The sequence below is a fragment of the Poecile atricapillus genome, chromosome 1 (assembly GCF_030490865.1).
Source record: "Poecile atricapillus isolate bPoeAtr1 chromosome 1, bPoeAtr1.hap1, whole genome shotgun sequence".
NCBI classification, from domain to species: Eukaryota; Metazoa; Chordata; class Aves; order Passeriformes; family Paridae; genus Poecile; species Poecile atricapillus.
In genome coordinates this window covers 13,138,930-13,156,658 of record NC_081249.1, presented here as the reverse complement: position 1 = coordinate 13,156,658, position 17,729 = coordinate 13,138,930, and the positions used below count along the sequence as shown (strand labels likewise).

The 17,729-nt window shown below is 53.1% G+C and overlaps 2 protein-coding genes across 5 annotated transcripts in view; one reads left to right on the top strand and one right to left on the bottom strand.

Annotated features, from left to right (window-relative positions):
• POLA1 (DNA polymerase alpha 1, catalytic subunit) overlaps positions 1 to 6,023 on the top strand; it is a 185,875-nt gene extending 179,852 nt beyond the window's left edge. Inside the window, exon 37 of one of the 2 annotated variants that reach the window (XM_058854715.1) lies at positions 4,023 to 6,023. In XM_058854715.1, coding sequence (XP_058710698.1) covers positions 4,023 to 4,195 — 173 coding nt within the window. In that variant the 3' untranslated portion in view covers positions 4,196 to 6,023. The remainder of the gene's footprint in view (positions 1 to 4,022) is intronic. The other variant, XM_058854724.1, reaches the window with a different exon arrangement.
• A 3,066-nt stretch (positions 6,024 to 9,089) lies between these two features.
• On the bottom strand, positions 9,090 to 16,988 carry ARX (aristaless related homeobox). Of its 3 annotated transcripts, XM_058828417.1 has the most exons (6): positions 16,692 to 16,988; positions 14,906 to 15,626; positions 13,629 to 13,674; positions 11,604 to 11,673; positions 11,345 to 11,519; positions 9,090 to 10,401 (listed from the first exon to the last, which is right to left on the bottom strand). In XM_058828417.1, the coding sequence occupies exons 1-6, from the start codon at positions 16,882 to 16,884 to the stop codon at positions 10,161 to 10,163; spliced, it is 1,446 nt and encodes a 481-aa protein (XP_058684400.1). In that variant the 5' UTR covers positions 16,885 to 16,988; the 3' UTR covers positions 9,090 to 10,160. The 3 variants fall into 3 exon arrangements, with proteins under 3 accessions (XP_058684400.1, XP_058684399.1, XP_058684409.1); XM_058828416.1 differs by having other exon boundaries at positions 11,345 to 11,673; XM_058828426.1 differs by lacking the exons at positions 11,345 to 11,519; positions 11,604 to 11,673.
• Between the last annotated feature and the right edge of the window lie 741 nt (positions 16,989 to 17,729).

Here is a 17,729-nt window from a genome sequence, read left to right as displayed (position 1 = left end):
ATTAAAGTTCTTGATCGTGGCTATCAGGTTACTCAGCATCATTTTAATAGAAATTAAGAGAAATTGCATTAAATGGAAGACAAGCAGTTGGGTATAGATAACCGCCAAATATTTTCATCCTTGCTTCCAACATCTGAACAGCAGCATGGGTAAATGGATTTCAGGAACCATTAAATTTTATTTTTTTTATTTTTCCTTAATAGTATAAAAATGTACCTAGGTAGCTAAACAAGGATTTGGATGGAGTGCTGAATTTGACAGGGATATCCAGAAGTTGAGACTGTGTTTTGTGAAGGGAAGGAGGGAGCAGTTATGCTGGGAAGTGGAAGGAGGGATTACCTGCATGCTTGGTGGTATAATTCTGTAATATTTACCAGAGTCAGTGATTTACTAACTTCAGAAAATACAGTACCTGAATTTTACTTGTATACAGTTAGAAACACATCTTCTTTATTTATTTCTATTAAAATAATTGCATTTTTAACTTTTATATTTGTTTTGATAGTGTCTTTTATGCTCTGCATGTGTATAAATATACCTCATTATGTATAGCTATGTGTACATTCTGCAACAGTGGTCATCCTAAAAGATTGCTCATTACCACTGAACTTGGATGTTGCTGAAACAATGATGGGGTGATAATGGATATAGAACTATTTCAGAATGTGAGTACTAAAAGGCAATTTCAGTCAGTTTGTATAGCTTAGTTTTCAGAAGGCCTTAGGCATGTTATTGATTAAATTCTCATTTAGGAAGAAAGTAAGAGCTCTTATATGCATCTCTAAGTTGGATGGTGTGGTAACTCAAAGGTATTGACTGGCTGTGTGATATACAACGGTCACAGTTGTCTTTTACTCAGAGGAGCACAGAGTGATGCTGGTTGTCATTCTTACTCTGCTGTGTGGCAGCGTAAATAGTCCCCTTTCTAACCAACCTGGTGGGAAAAGTCAATATCCCATCAGCAAAGGAGGTAAACACATCAGGAGCTGTGTCCTCTCTCATCTCCCCCTGCTCTGTATTACTACAGTTCTTTAAATCTCTTCTCCCCAGTCATCAGATGCACTTGTGTCATTCAAATGCATGGTGCTGCAGACACAGCTCTGCCTGCCTCTCCTCCTGGAGCTCCCAGCTCCCATTCTCTTATAATTGAAACTTAAAATTGGCCTCATTACTTCAACGAGGCCCCTCATATTTCTCCTTTTTTTCAGTCCACCCTTTCCTGCCTGCCTCTACAAGGGTAATTGCATCTAAGAAATGTTTGAAGCATACTGTCAGAAAGGTTATTGCATATAATTGGAGTTAGATTTAATGTTGGGGGGAGCTGGGAGCTCTGTTAGTGGGATGGCTGGAGCCCTGAGGCCTGAATTGGAGCTGTACACGGGTCTGTATTTCTGCTCCCTACTCTCAGCCCTGGTGTATTGTTTGCCTCAATGTTCTAATGATTAATGTGCCTTCCTGCTCTGTTCACATGTGCCAGCTGTTCGCATTGATGTATTTTACCTTGGTCCCTCCTGAGCTCCAGGAAACTTTAAACTATTTTGGCCTAGTTTTGAGGTATAAAGATGGTATTTTCCACAGTTCCTTGGTATAAAGAGCGTGGTTTGGCTAATGTGAGCAGTTGCAAGTGAACTTACTGTATCATTAATCTTGAAAATACATAAACAAGTTAGAGCTTAATTTGTGGCAAAGTGGGATTGGTGTTTTTATGGATGTGGTTAAGACAATTTTCAAGGTTTGTTTAATTTAACCCTATATCTAAATAGTTTCAGAATCGTTAAATGTGTTTATGCCATAGTGACTTCAGCCTGCTAATGAGCAGATTCACATAATCAAGCTTTTATTGTATTGGAGTTGTAGTTCAAGGAAAATTCAATTCTGCTAATAGACTTTTAGTCATTACTGTCTGTGTAACAGTAAAAATTTGGTGTCTTCAACAAGGTAGCTTCCTCTGTTTGCTTACTGCCCAGACACAAAACTGAATGTGACAGCACAATACATAACTTCTTCACAACAATGTGTGAAAGGTGCTTATCAAAGTGCTTTTAATCAATGTATTCACTTACTCAGGCATCGCTAATTTAAATTTTAATTTAATTTTTGAAGGGTTGATAGCTTCATGCAAAGCAGTTGACTTCAGTGGAACTTTGTGAATAACATGAAAAACCTAAGCAGGTGGCAATTTCTCAGTAAAACATTGCTGTTTGTATTATATCCAGAGCTAGTCTGCTGAGCTCATACTACAACATCTGAGGCTCTGCAGAAATATCTGTAAATCCTCAGGGAGGAGAAAGTCACAAACCTCAAAATTGTAATAGCTTTTTCTGTCACCATACTTCCCATCCCTGCCATCTTCTCATGTAGCAGTCCTTGACTTGGCTGCTGAAATGAAGCTGTGTCTGATGGGGCACCTTCATCTCAGTCACATTCCAGAGGTGAGTTGTCAAAAAAAGGAGTCATTTCATCCCTTATACAGATAAGACTCAAAAAAGCAGGGTGTCCCTCTCCCTGAAAACCTTTTCTTAAATAAACTCCACTGTTTTTAGAGACACTTGGTTTTTCATCAACTTGTGCTGTAGAGTAAAAACTGTTAGAGAGGAGATGGAGGCTCCTCTGTTACATATTCAAAGGACAAGGAGGGTTGTGATGGTGTCAGGAAGAAGTGAGGCAACAGCTTTCAGGCGAAGCTAATGAGCAATAGAAGAATGGTGTTGGTTGCTCACCAGACAGATGTGTTACCTTGCACCTCAGTGGCTTCAGATCTTGACCTCTGAGTACCTGTGCTGTGCTCTCCTAGTTCTGCTAGACCTGGAGTCCCTCCAGTCTAAAAGCAGGGAAGCTGCCTGGGAGGGCACCTTGTTTTGCAGTGTGTGTGCTCTCCAGTGTTGCAAGGTGTAGCGGCAGGAACAGGCTTTTGGGTAGGAGCTGGTGTTTCTAGAATGTGGAGTTGGTTGGAAAATAGCACAACTGCACCAGATCTGCATCTGCTTGGTATTGCTGTATAATAGAGTAGTGGAATATTCTGCTCTTCTAGTCTTTGCCCACCGCTTACAATCACCCAAACAAAATCCCTTGGATGGTTTGTTTTTTTTTTTTTTAATGGCATAAAATTTAACAAAAAAATCCCTAACAGAAATAGAACAGCTTGGTCTTTGCTGCTGAAATATGTACAGACTCATGCACATGACTTGGCACACACATAAAGGTACAGGTGAGTAAATGTCTTGTCCTCCAGACATCTCTTACCAAGTGTTTGGGAGCCTCTTCATTCTTGTGTCAGGTGAACCTGACATCTCCTGTTTGAGATACTGGGGGTCTCTCCATTTCAGGGTAATGTAGCATGAAATTTCCTCTGTTTCTTCTACTTCCCTTTTCCTTCCAATGCCTCCGTAGCGCTGAGGATGGCAATTCCCATCCTGCATACAAGGTGCACTTGAGAACACACAAGACTGGTGATAAGTCTGTCCCAGGTTGTGGCCAGTGCCAGTAGTTACAGCAGGGATGAGGGACATGAATGGACATGAATTGTGATCTCCTTCACTTCTGAAGCCACCCTGGGGCAGAATCTCTCCCTGCTTCCAACCCCTGGGGACTGTGGATAGTTCTCACTAAGTAAAGGCACCTGCCCCCTTTAAATGAGATCCTTTCAGAGCCAGCCCAGCTATTGCTTACTTTCTCTGCTGTGGCTTAGCGAACCCTCATGTCACTCCAGCTAGATGACAAAACTGGACTAAGGGTGTCTCTTGCCAGTTTTCCCATTGCTCCTGTGCTGGTGGGGCTGAGGAAGCTTCAGCCTTGGCTCCCTGGCCAAGGTTCACCACAGCCCCTCATCAACTCATGCAGGAAAGACAGGGAATGCAGCAGAACGTGGGAGAGCTTGCCACAAATGTGCTCATTGCTAACTACAACATTCACCTCGTTTTAAAATGCCTTGATTCACAGTCTAATGAATGCAAAAATCCTGTCTTTTTTTTGGTCATTTAATCCCTCTCTGTTTTTTGGGTTTTTGCTCTTTGTTCTTCTAGAGTATTTGAAGAAGAAGCCAGTCAGGAGGGAAGTCTCTGAGGCCTACAAAAGACTGAAGAGCACTGTAGACAAATGCCTGTCCATGAGTGCCTACTCAGAAGTGAACCTCGGCAAACTCTTCACTGTCAGTATAGGAAGATCTGTGGGAGACTCCAGTACTGAAAGACAATGATTGATTAAAAATGGAGGGAGGCTAGTCCCTTGTTTATCAGTAATGATCTCTTCAGTGATACTTTATTTCAGTATGTACAATGATGTTTTAATAATCTTGTCTCTTTGGAGGAGGAAAAATGGGAGATGAAAACAGGATGTATGATTCTCATGGATATGAAGTATTCAAGGTGTTTTTTATCTTCCTGTCTTCATTGAGAAACCAGGGTTATTAAAATATGGAGTAGTTGATTTTTGCAATATTTTTTGTTGTGTATTTAGACCGATGAGGGAAAAGGGGGTGGGGGAATTGCTGCTTTAATTGGATAATTCCCAGTGAGAGTTGCTGGAATGTAAGTGATCCTAGACTTTGCTCCAGGGTATTTACTAGAGGTGCTCTCAGGAAGAGAGGTTAGTAGAGGTCTCAGTAGGAGCACTAATGTTTTGCCTTTTCACGGTTTATCTTCTTCCTGATCATAAACATACCAATTAAAAACAATACTAAACCTAAATGCATTTAAATGTCCTATTACCTTCTGAAAAGAGGTAGGGATGCTTTACTTTGAAATTCATTCAGGAACGACTGAAACCTGGAGGTGCTAAAAATAGGGACCATCTTTTTATTAGGAGTTTTTCCAGGCATCTTTAAGCATAGTATTTTGCAACGTTGAAAATTTCTGTGTGGATGTAAAGACATGCACATGAACAAAACCCATTTCACACATACAGAGGATATAAATGTGTTTCATTTCAAAGTATTTGAAAGTAAGCAATCGATAGGGAAAAATATTTTTGGGATGGCATTGTAACCAATAACGGGAATGGTAAGCAGCAAATCATAGTTACTGTTCTGTAATAATTACTATGTTGGAGGTTTTACAGTTTTTACAAACAAATGTATTTTTCATTTACTTCTAATAAATTGACAAGCAGATATGACAAGAGAATAAATTTGGGTACATGCTTTTGTACACAAAATATTGTTGTACTCTGTTCACTGTTAGGTTTGCAATGTGATATATTAATGTAAGGTTATAAAAAATGGCTTTTAAATCTTGAACAGTATAAAATGTAAAGTTTTTTCACACTTGAATAAAAATAAAGTTTTCTAGTAAAAGAGAATTTGATTCTATGGTTTGATGGTTGAAAATAAGTCCATGTTAGGTCATACTGCTCTGGACTTTTCCTGGTCTTACAGAATTGCTTGTGTGTCTGTTTTTAGGATGAACTGCCATTACCAAAGGAAACTTGAAGAAAAAGTAAGAGGATCAGCATGAACATGTTGGGCACAGGAGGGATACATGTGTCTATTTGTGTTCAGAGTATTTTATGACATTCATTTGTCCCCAGAGTAGCATTTGGAAGAGGCTGTGTGTCAGTATGGGTAGTGTCAGTTTGAATATGCCTAAATGCACAGTCATCTTCCTAGCAACTTTTGGAACTAAACCCTTTCATTTCTGCTCACATGGAATCACTACAGTGAGAAATGGAACCTGTGCAGTCTCTGGTGTTGTGCAGGTGTTGTCCCACCCTGGTGAGCTATCGATCCTTCCAATATGTTTAGTTGGGTTAATACTGTAAAACAGACTTTATTTGGAGTCTTGTCTTGGAAAAGAAGATGTTGCTGCCAAGATGATGTACTGAAGTCGCAGAACTTCAAAAGATTCTGGTTTCTTGTAATTTCATGCAGGGATTTTTAGATTTTTTTGTGTCCAGCCCAATTAGGATTATGAAGATACTACTGGTATTGACTGGGTAGAATGCCTCAGGAATGTGAAAAGTGTGACTTTCTCCTCCAAACATTAGGTATACAAATAAAATGGATAGATATGGCATAACCTGACCTTGTGGCACTTGTATGTATCTGTATAATTACAGCTGAAGAGCCTGTTAATTTGCAAGTTTAGGGATGTTTAGATTAAATGAGAGTGTTGTGGAATGACTGTGTAGGGTGCAGCAGCACAGAGTGGCCCTGCGAGGGGCTGTTCCCCGCACACAGCGAGGCAGAGGAGCAGAGAGTGGCACAGCCCCGGAGCCCCCGCCACCCCGGCCATCCACAGTCCAGGCAGGTTGAGGATGGGAAATGAGGGCTTTTACCCCAATTGGAGGCTTTTTTTGATTCCTCTCAGCAAAGCTGGTCAGATCAGAGCTGAAGTCTTGGCAAGGAGTAAAAACCGGATTTTTTTTCCCCTCCCCTCTCCCTCTCTAATCAACTCTGGGCACCGTGCCTCGTCTTGGCCCCTCAGAAAGGCTGGGAAATGCAAAATCATCTTTATAGCATTTAATATTAAATGGAGCTGGTAAATGCTGCGCTGTAAATAATTTGGGAAAGACTGAAGTTCGGAGGTTTGCATTCTGAGGCTGGTCTGGCCTGAATCGCCTTCCCTTCCTTTTCCTCCTCATATCCCCCTCCCCCACCCCGTGCTGTTAAAATTAAGGTTTGTGTTTATTTGTATTTATTTGCAGTTGGGGAAGAGGAGTGTTGATATATGAAGCCGGTGGCCAGGTTTCGCTGATGACATATGCGATGTGAAAAAGAATTCCCATCCGCAAACACGGTTGCTGCTGTGCCAAAATCCCTCTTTTCGCCGCCAAAGGCAGTTTTCTAAGGCCGAAGCGGAGCACATCTTCCCCTTCGAATCCATCCCCGTCTACTGCAGGGCACCTTAAATGTGCCTTAATTGAATAGTTCTCCCGCACCCTCCTTATAGCAGTTTAATAGATTAACTCATCTGTGCCAGCTTCAAATTTCAGATTAAAATTCCTTCATCCCGAAGGCAGCATTATCAGGTTGTTGGAGGCTGTTTTCAAACCTTGGTTTTGAATAGCAGCGGCTCTGCATTAATTTAACCACTAAGCTAATAAGTAGGTTTCGTTTTGTTATGCTAAGCTTTATTGCTTTTCTTTTGATCAGAATGGTGTTGTTGAGCAAAGCAGCAGACAAGGCATTCTTTGATGAGGGAATTAGCGCTCTATTCTTCCTCTATTATTCATAGCACAGTGGAATATGTAAGTACCTGAGGGTGTCAAAGGAGAGCAGGCTCTATTGCAAAGTGTTCGCCTTGTTTCTCTCAATAGCTGACTATGAGATGATAAACCGCTTAATACACTGCACTAATTGGATGAGAGCAAAAAGAGATGGGAATTAAGGCACGGCGAAAGGAGAAAGTGCTACCAGCCTTCATTCACTCTTTCACCACTTTAACAGCACCAAAGGAGGCACAAGCTTTCTATAAGCAGACTAGGGGTTTTGTGCGGAGATAAAATGAACCTGTTAGCGGATTCAGGTAATACACTAATTATTGCACAGTATAAATACCACTACTGGTTTTATAACACGGAGGTAAACTTCTTTTGAGAAGGTTATAGGATTGCTTGGCAGCAGTATAGATCCTAATAAGGGACCAGAGTAATAACCCCCTGGATTAACAAAATTGCTGCTTGCAGAAGTATGATTCGGGCTTTTACGAAGATTTCAGCAGAATGAATAAAAATGACTGAATGACATTTCTTAATGCCTAATGGCTTGATAATGATTCCCTTTTCTTTGAGGCAAAAATGTATATTTCAGGCTTCACTGTTAATAACGTCCAAGGAACAAACCTTATTTTTCCCATAAATTTTTTTTCGCGCCTATGGTGGGTTTTTAGAACTCAAAAATACGGCTGGGGGCGGGCAGGGTCGGGGGTGTGGGATATGAAACGCCGTGAGTGGAGGGGGAGCTGGGGGAAGGGTCGCGGCGGGCTCCCACGCGCGGTGCTCGCTCCAGCGGCGCTTCCCGGCCGGTGGCTCCCGGAGCCGGAGTCTCCCCGCGGAGCCGCCCGCCGGGCCGGGCCCCCTCGGTGTGCCCGTGGGCTCTTCTCCGGGCCCAGCCCGCCGTTGTGGAGCGCTGCCGCGATTAGACCGAGTCACCCAAAAAAAGAAGCCCGCACCCCAGTGCTCCGACGGCCCGTCCGGGGGCCGGGGTTTGGCCGGGGCGGACCAGGAGTCATCAGGGCCGGGGAAGGGCCCCGGGGAGTGCGGCCGGGGGGCTCCCCGCATTTCGGGCCCTGCTCCGTGGAAGAGGCAGAGGGGAGCGCTGAGTCCCCAAAACAACCCAAACAAACAAACAATCGCCACCCTCCCACCCCCCCCCCCCAAAAAAAAAAAAGCAGAGAAGGAAAAATAACAACAACAAGATGAGGAAGAAAACCACCCAGGCGGTAATAAAGGAAGAGGGAAGAAACGGAAGTTCACCTCGAGGAGAACGAAGGGGCAGGCGCAGAGAAACTTTTGTGACCCCAAAAGTGCGGGGGGTGGCCAAGCGCTCCCCAAAATTCCAGATTTTCTCCCCCCGCCCCGACTTTGGGCAGCGGCGGAGCCTGGGGCTGCCTCGTCCCCGCCCGGCGAGTGCCGGGGGAGCGTGGGGCGGCTCCCCGCGCTCTGGGGTCGCTGGCACCAGGAGACGACCCCAGAGCACCCCAGCCTGGGGAGCTGAGGGGACACGCCACGGTACCCGGAACAGAGGCGGACAAGTGCGGCAGTGGGTGCCCCACCCGATCTCGCGATCCGCGAATCCCCTCGCAAACGGGGCTGCCGGCACCTTGCTTCCCCGGCACGCCCGAGCTCTGGCCGCCGCCCCACTCGAGGGACCCGCGCCCACCCAGACCCCGCGGGGGGGTCCCGGAGCTGAGGCTGGCGGGGCTCAGCTCCGGCCGCCCCCGGCCCCGGCCGCCCGCAGCGCGGCAGGTGTGCCCGCAGCCCCCGCAAGGACCGGGTTTTTTGCTTTTCCTTTTGATCCCTTTTTTTTTTTTTCTTTTTTCTTTTTTTTTTTCTTTTTTTTGTTAAACATATATTTTTGTTTATTTTCTGAATGTGGCACTTCTCCACCGGATAGCAAGGAAAAGTGTTAACAATAACGACATTACACGAAAAAGTACTGTACCATCGCCTCTTGAGGGTTTCAGAAACCTCTACAGTTAATAAGTTAAATAAAGAGTTTGTACATAAATATTTGTCTAGGAACCCTATTATATCTACAACACAGTAAGAATCTACAGAATGACAAACTTTTACAACACTACACTGAGTGCAATTGTTTTATAACTTTTCAAATATACAAAGCTCTGTTCTTTTTTTATAACAATGGTATGTACAGAATCAATAATCACAGTTTAGTGACTTAAACAGTCCATATTCTAGCAGTGTATTTCCCTTTGGTTTGATATAAAAACCTTGGTTGGTGTAGTGATAAAGAATATAACAAGAAAAAGATATACCCTTTCCCCTAAGTGCACTGGTTATCTTACAGCATCAAATTTACTTTCAGTCTGCACTGGCAGCATCCTTGGTTAGCATATGCAGCTCGTTGCAACATGTAAAATAGTTCTCCAGCGCTTCTAAATGACCAACTTAACATCCTAGGATGTTATTTTAAGAAGATGTGGGTAGCTTTCCCCCTCTCTTAGCTTCTCTATTGTTTGTTTTTTTTTGTTTGTTTGTTTTTCACTTTCTTAATTACAATTCTATTTCTTTTTTTTTTTTTTCTTGCCAGATAAACAGAAGGAAAAATATTTAGTGTACGAAACGCTAATATATAGTAACTTTTATTAGGGCTTTTTTTTTTCTGTTTTTTTTTTTTTTTTTTTACTTTTTTTTTCTCTCCCCTAATGTTCACAGAGGAAATGGACACATCGTACATTGAAGAAATGTGCCAGCCAAGGAGTGACTTATTCAGGAGGTTTTAAGTGTCGTTTCACTCGTGTGAGGGCTGATGCGAGAGGCATTTGCTTTCTCCAAGTTCCTAACTTGAGAACCTACTACAGTCTCAGCTGCTGGTCCTCTTTTTTTAAAAAATCATTATTACTTTTCCCCCCGTTTGGTCTTGATTCATGCTGTTTGAGGTGACCTTTATTGATTCGCGTATTTACTCTCCTCTCCCTCTCTGTTTTTTCTCTCCCCCCTAAAAAAAAAAACCTAACCCGCCCGCCGCGGACGGCAGCCGTGCCTTAGCACACCTCTTTCCCCGTGCTGTTCCCGGGGAGGATGTTGAGCTGGGTGAGCTGGGCGGCGTGTTCCTTGGCCTTCAGCCGCAGGGCGGCGATGCTGGATGCCCGCCGGTCGGCGGCGGCGCTGGCCGGGTCCCCCAGCCCCGCCGAGCCCACCGCGCCCTCGGCGGCCGGCGCCGGCTGCCGCAGCAGGGCCGCGGCGCTGGAGGCGCTGCCCAAGGGGGACATGGTGGAAAAGAGCCTGCAAAGGAAGCAGAGACGGCCGTCACCGCCGCGCCGGGGACCGCCGGCTCCGCACGGCCCCGCTCGCCTCCTTCCCGACAAGCGCGGACGCGAGGGGACAGGGACTTGCTGGAAATACCCGGCAAAAGATTTTTTCGAGCGGGAAAGAGAAAGGGAGGAAAAATCGCTGAGCCTGGTCCTCCCTGGTCCGCCGTTGCCACGGCCAGGGCGGCAGTGGCCGGAGGCTGCAGCCGCCCGACAGGGGGATGCGCGGGGGGAGGCCCCCGGTCCTGGCAGGCAGCGCTGCCGGAGCCGCCCGACGCTTCCCGCACTTCGCCCGCGGACTCTCCGCCCGGAGGAGCGTAGGACGGACCGCGGCTCCCGCGGGAGCTCGTCCCGACGCAAACCCGTGCAAGCTGCTCAGCCCCACTCGTGCCCGCGACTAAAAGTCTGTCCCTGACGGTCCCCCCGCGGGTGGAGCGGCTCACGGCGCCCGGGATATCGCGGCTTCTGTTCATCCCGAACGGCCAAATACCAGCAGCCCCCGCCCCTAGCAAGGCAGAGGCCACGCGTGCACGCAGGAAAACCCACTCAAGGATTTAGTATCTGCGTGGGAGCACCGCTTTCCGCGGGCCTGTCCCTCGGGGGCCCTGCCCCGTCCCTGCCCCGCGGGCCCGCCCGGGGCTCCCGCGACCGCCGCGGCCCGGCCGCCCCCACGGGGAGCCCGCGGCCGCGCGGGGGAGCCGCCCCCGCCCAATGAGCGGCCGCGGCGGCGGCACGTGACCCGCGCGGCGCCCAATCGGCGGCGGCTGCCAGGCGCTCCAAGTTCGAACGGCGGGGCGGCCGCGCGCGGCGGGCCCCGCGTGGGGCCGCGATCCCCCCCGCGCGCGCGGCCCCTCGCGCGCTTCCCGGCGCCCCCGCCCCAGGACCCCCCGGTGCCGGGCGCGCGCGGCGGGCGGTACCTGCCGAAGGCGGGGCTGATGAAGGCGGGGTGGCGGAACACGGCCGCGCCCAGGAAGGTGCCGAGGCCGAGCGGGGTCCCGCCGGGGGGCAGCGCCGCGGAGCCGGGGGGCGGCGGCGGCAGGCTGGGGAAGGCGGCGGCCGCGGCTGCGGCGGCGGTCCAGGCGGAGTCTAGAGCTGGGTGATGAGGAGGGAAAGGACTAGCATCAAGGTATGGACTGAGGGGGTGAGTTGCTGACAGGGGACCAGGGAAAGGCAAACCTGGGGGGTGTGTCTGAGCCCCAGCCTTTTCCCTCTTCCGCCACTTAGCCCTACGGTTCTGGAACCATACCTGAAAGCCAAAAGAAAAACCGGTTTTAATACGCCTGCCCGCGCCCTCGGAGCGGCGAGCTCCACAGGAGCCCCGCACCGGCCCCACGGCGACCGCTCCTCCGCCGCCCCCGAAGCGGGATCACCCCAAAAGGGGCCGGCCCGCGGGGCCCACGTGTGGCGGTGCCGCGCTGAGCCCCGGGCTGTGCCGACCCACGCCGGGGGCCGACACGCGGCTTTCGGTGACACCCCTGGCCCTGTCGTGGGCCCTGGCTCCCGGAGGGGCACAGCACTTCAACACCCCCGCACGCCTTTGCGGCAGGTTGGCGGTGCGGGCAGATGTCGGAGCGGGAGGGCGGCTCCCGCAGCGCTGGAGCAGCGGCAATACGATTTCCCAGGGGGACTGTGCGGGAATTATTCCGCACTCACACCCACACCGCGACTTTTTTTTTTTTTTTTTTTTTTTCGTTAAAGGGCATGTTTACAAATTATATCGTTTGGGAATCGTAGACTTTTTTCCTTCAGATTTAAAGAGAGGGAAAAAAGTCGTAATTTCACTGACAACTGAAATGAAGAAATAATTTGTGAGGCAACCAAAGCAGCAAATATAGATTTCAAGGCTGCCCTTTTAAGATCTATTTTATGAAAGTTAGTTGGGATGCCATGGCACTACCGTCCTTTCCCTCTTTTACCCCTCCCACAAAGTAAAAATCGTGAAATAAAACTGCTTTAAGCAGGAGAGAGGTAGAGGAAAATAAACCACGTTTCAAAGGAAAATAAAATATTTCCTTAATAACCAAGTGTGGGGCCATCACACGCACCTACAGACAGAGACTTTGAGAGAAAGACACTTGTAAATCGTTTAGGGCAGGTGTGGGCAGAGTTTTTCCTGTAACGTTCGGCTTTGTAAGCTCAGTATGAGACCCTTCTTTCCGGGAAGGCAGAAAGGCAGCAGCGCTGCGAGTCTCTCCGTACAGTTGTTCAGCGGGAATTGATCTCCGCGCACGCCTAGCTGGGTACCCACGATGAAGAGGCATTGTGTTCGTGCAGAAGGCAACAGCCTGGCACGGAGGGAGCGTCTCTCCTCGCTAAAACTCAATTAGCAAGCTGTCCTCACTACAATTCTCCCTTATTGAATTAATAAGTCTGAGTACACCCAAAGGTAAACGAAGGGACTCTCATAATTCATATTCACTTAATTACATCTTCTGCCATGAATAGAGGAGAAAGAAAGGGGGTGTCTTTCTGTTAAAAAAGTTATTTAACTTTCCCACGACTTGTTCCCCTGAGCTGAAAATACTGATTTGCTGTCACATCTCTGTTTGACAATGGAGAAATGTGTCAACAGAAAGGAGGGGACAAATCTCATCATTAGCCCCTCTAATGCAAGAAGCTGTTGTGTATTAAATGAGCCATATGGAATTTATTATGCTTTATCAGCGCCCGATTTTAACTGTAAAGTGATTTGCTCAGCTTCAAACCCAGAGACATCTGTTTTCTGTTGGCAATCAGGGCATCCCAATGTTTATCGTCTCTTTGGTTATGAGACCCGGGTTGGGAAATGCACTCTGGTATGGGGCGGCAAACACCTTTAATAGCATTGCACTCACTCACTATTAGATCAATGCAGGCTTATTGCTATCAAAAATGGGAAATCAAATAGCATTAGCCAGCTCCTTGTGCAGGCAGAGAGGAAATCAAACAACATTTCGCCTTCAAATGGCCCTGTTTGTTCTAGCACTAAGTGGGCTTTTATGAAGCCCGATTGGAGATTTGATGGCAGCCAAATACCCGACTTGCGGCCGAGCGGGTTTCTAACAACCGAAACGGGAGCCCTGAGTTTTAATCACACGGAGATTCGTCAACCGATAGCTCGGCCCCGGCGGGGCCGGGGGCGCCACCGAGGAGGGCCGGTCCACCCTTCCCCTGGGCGCCGCCGAGGGACGCGCCGGTCCCGGTCCCGCCGCCGCCACTCACCTGCACTCGGGCTTCTGTCAGATCGAGCCTCATGGCCAGCTCCTCCCTAGGGGAGACACAGACGCCGCCGTCAGCCCGGGCCACCTCGAGTCGCCCGCGCCCGAAATCCCTGTGCCCGAGGCGAGCGGGGCCGGGCCGCGGGCGGACACCGCCTGTTGCCGCCCTCGGCCCGGCTCCGGGCCACCGAGCTGGGCGCCTCTCGGGACTCTGGGGTTTTGGCATCCCCTCCCCGCCGCTCCCCAAATTCGGCCCGTTCCAGCCGCAGCGGCCGTGTACGGGACAGCAGCCGGGAAGCTCGGAGCCACGCGGAGGTTCACATTGCCACAATTAAGGCAAATCGGAAAACACTAAGGCACTGGAAAATGGCTCATCAGCTCCGTGTCCTAGAGAGCAGCATTCCCAGTATAACTGGGATCCTGCCGTGGCCGGAGCCCCGCGCCCTCGGGGTGTGAAAAGCCCTGGAGGAAAACCCAAAGCCGTAAAAAAACACCAACGAAAAAAGTGCGGCATGTCCATGAACAGCCCGGGCAGCCGCTCCCAGGGGAGCCCCGCGGGCGATGCGCGGCTCCGAGATCCAGGGGGAAAAAAGCCCCTGTGAACACTCCTGTTCCGACGCCGGCCCCGGCACCCCGGGCAAAACAAACGAGAAACCGGGAGGGTCTTCGTGATCGAAAAGTGCGACTCTGGGGCCTCGACCCTCCTCTAGCCTTAAGGCAGGAGGGGGGAGCTGCAGTTTTCGATCAGCGCGAGGAGAGGGCTGGCGGCTCTGCCTCCCTCCTTGCCAGCCGCTAGCCAGACCTGCCACCACCGAGCTCCCATTTTCAACGGGAAAATACCCCAGAAAGTGCGGACAGAGCCGGGCTGGGCCCCGCCGGGCTCTCTGGGGACAACTCCGAACACCGAGAGGCCCCGACGTGCCGGGCCGGTATTTTTAGGCAGCGGCGCTTTGATCTCTGCTGCTGCCGGGGCTTCCCCGGGCCGGGCTCCAGCCCACGAGCAGCGCGTAACCGATCCCGGCGCGGCCGCGGGGAGGGCAGGGGTGGGTAGCGGATAAAAATAGCCCCCGGCGGCCTCCAGGCGGGCCTGCCCGGGCTCTGCCGGCCCTGGGTCCCCCCTGAGCCCGGCCCTGTTCCCCGTCTCTTCCCAGCCCGGGGGTGCCCGAGGCAGGATTCGCCGCCGGGGGCGGCTTGGAAGCGGGCGTACAGCACACTGCGGCCCCGTCCCGTCTCCCTGGGGTTCGCTCACTCCGCGCTCGGCCGGGGCCCCGGCGCCGGTACCTGGTGAAGACGTCGGGGTAGTGTGTTTTCTGGAAGGCCCTCTCCAGCTCCTCCAGCTGGTAGCTAGTGAAGGTGGTACGATAGCGGCGTTGCTTCCTCTTGAGCAGCCCCTCCTCGGAGTCGCTGCCGGCCGAGAGGCAGACGCTCTCCTCGCCGTCCTTGCCTTCGCCGTCCTCGGGGTGCAGCAGCAGCTCCTCCTTGGGGGACAGATCCCCGCCCTCCGCCCCGGGGGCCGCGGTGGCGGCCCGGCGGGCATCCTTCAGCAGCCCCCCGCCGTCCTCGCCCAGCAGCTCCTCCTCCTCATCGTCCTCCAGCTCTTCTTCCTCCTCGTCCTCGTCCTCCTCCAGCATCTCTTCGTCTTCTTCTTCCTCTTCCTCCTCCGCGGCCGGCGCGGCAGGGCCCGGCCGTTCCTCGACGTGCGCGGCGGGGCTGCCCAGCTCGTCCCGGGCGGGCGGCGGCGCCACGAAGGGCGCGTTTTCACGGTAGCTTTTGCTGCGGCTGATGCTGACCTGGGGAGCCTGGCTGATCTTCAGCGTGTCCCACGGGGCGGCGGCGGGCACGGGGCCCGCGCCCCCCTCCGGTCGTCCCTCCGGCCGGTCCCCGCGCGGCCCCGCCGCCCGCGGCGGCAGCAGCCGGCCCCCGCCCGGCCCGTAGAGCCGGCGCAGTTTGGGGGGAAGGTGAAGCTCGGCCGGCTCGAAGGGGGGACTGCCCTTAGGCGACCCTGAGCCATGAAAGTGGCGTAGACGGCCGAAACAGTCGGACGGAGAGGGCAGGCGTGGCGGGAAGAAGGGTGCGGAAAGAAAGAAAGGAAAAGAGAAGGAGAGACACGGTCAGTTGGATCTGCGCGAATAGAGCCCAGGGCAAGAGCCCAGTCCCTCAGGCATCCTTCGTGCACTATTTTCCACCCCTTACCCCGTCCCTCAGGCCGGCCCTGGCCCGCGCCGCTGCTCCCAGCCTGGGAAGAAATTCCTCCCGGCCGCTGAGCCCGGCCCAGCGGTCCGCTCAGGGCCGGGACAGGCTGCGGGGGCTCTGGCAGCTCCCGCCTGCGCCGGCACGTCTCCGAGAGCGGTCAGCGCCGGACCCCATCCCACATGGCGGGGCAGCGTTTGTTCCACTGCGCCCGTCCGGCGGTCCGGGATTCCTCCGCTGGCTTTTTTTTTTTTTTGTTCCCCCCTCCTCTAATCTTCCCCCACACACCCCAAGTCTGGTTTTTGTTTTGGAGGAAAGAATCCCGCCCGCCGGTGTACGCCGGGAAAAGCGGGAGCGAGGCCGCCCATGGGAGCTGCCCATCCGGGCTCCCCGCGGCTCCGGAGGGGGCTGCTCCCAACTTGGGGCCGGGGGCGGCGGCTGCCGGCGGCCCGTTATCACCGCCCTGGCTGCTGCCGGGCGCGGCCCCAGCTCGCTCGCCGAGACCTATTACAGGCTTAATGCGAACGGGCGAGGCTTTCCCCACACACAGATCACATCTCGCACCGATTTATTCTGGTTTAAAAAAATTACACCTATATCGAAAGCAAGAAGAGCCTAAAGCGATGGTACCCGACCCCCAGGGAAAGAATTGTGGCGAATTCCGGGCACGGCTCCGGCCGCGCTTCCTGGCAGCACGGCAGCCGCTATCGAGCACGGTAACGGGATAACGGGTAACGGTGCCCGGCCGTGCGGTGCAGGCGGGGAGCGGGGCCGGGACCGAGCCGCAGGCAGTGCAGGCAATGGGGAACACACAGGCGGGCCCGCCCGATGCCGGGGAAAAGGGACGGGACGAGCGGGATGGGACGGCGGGGCTTACCTTGCGCGGCCTTGTCGGTGTCGGGGCGGGCGGCGATGGCGGGCAGGGTGGGCGCGGTACCGAGCAGCCGCACCTTGCAAGGGCTCCGCCGGCCCAGGATGCTGTCGATGCAGTAGGAGGACAGCAAAGTTGGCGATTTACTTTTGCACTCGGGGCGCTCGGCGCAGCTCTCCTCCGGGTAGGGGCCGCTCATGGCGGCGGCAGCGGGGCCGAGCCGTGGGGCCGGGGCGGGAGCGGCGGCGCGGACGCCCCCGCGGCGCTGCCCGGTGCCGCCGGGACGCCCGTCACGGGGGGAGTGAGCGGCGGCCGCGGCGCTCTTGAGTCCCCTCGGCTCCACGTGCGGGCAGCCGCCCCCTGATTGGCTCCCGCCGGAGGCCGGGCGGCCGCCGACAGACGGCGCCCGGCAAAGCCCGGCTCGGATCGCCCCGGATCGGCGCCCGCCCCGAGTCGCCGCGCTGCCCCCCGCCCCGCCCCGCCCCTCCCGCCGCGCTCCGCCTCCGCTCCGAGGGGGCGGCAGCCGGCGCGGAACCGCTCGGGAGAGCCGTCGGGGGCGTCCGGGATGGGCGGCGTTGGAGTTGCCGTGGCACGCCGTGCCCCGTCCTCACCCCACCGCCCCGACGGCGGCCCGCTCCCCGCCCGCCCCTTCCCTAGCCCCCGGCAATGCCCGGGCGGGATGGCGTGGGCGGCGCCGGGGGATCCGCGCCGTGTTTTCCCGCGGGCGGCTCCCGCCCGCCCGCCCGCCCGGCGCGGTGCCGCGCAGGGCCGCGCTCGCCGCCGGGGTTTGAAATGCGGCGTCCGCGCTCGGGGCTTTCTGTGACAACACCTGCGCAGCGCCTGCAGCGGCGACACGGGGCCCGACCCAGCGGAGTGCGGGAGCCGGGAACAGCTTCCCCCGGGGAGGGCAGGGCGCGCAGTCCGGTGCGGTGCTGTCCGGCAGCCCTCCCTCCCTGCCCTGACAGCCTCCGCCTTGCTCCGCACACGTATCTCCCCTCCGCCGGCGCTTTCGACGCCGCTTCGGAGCCGGAAGACCTCTGACGG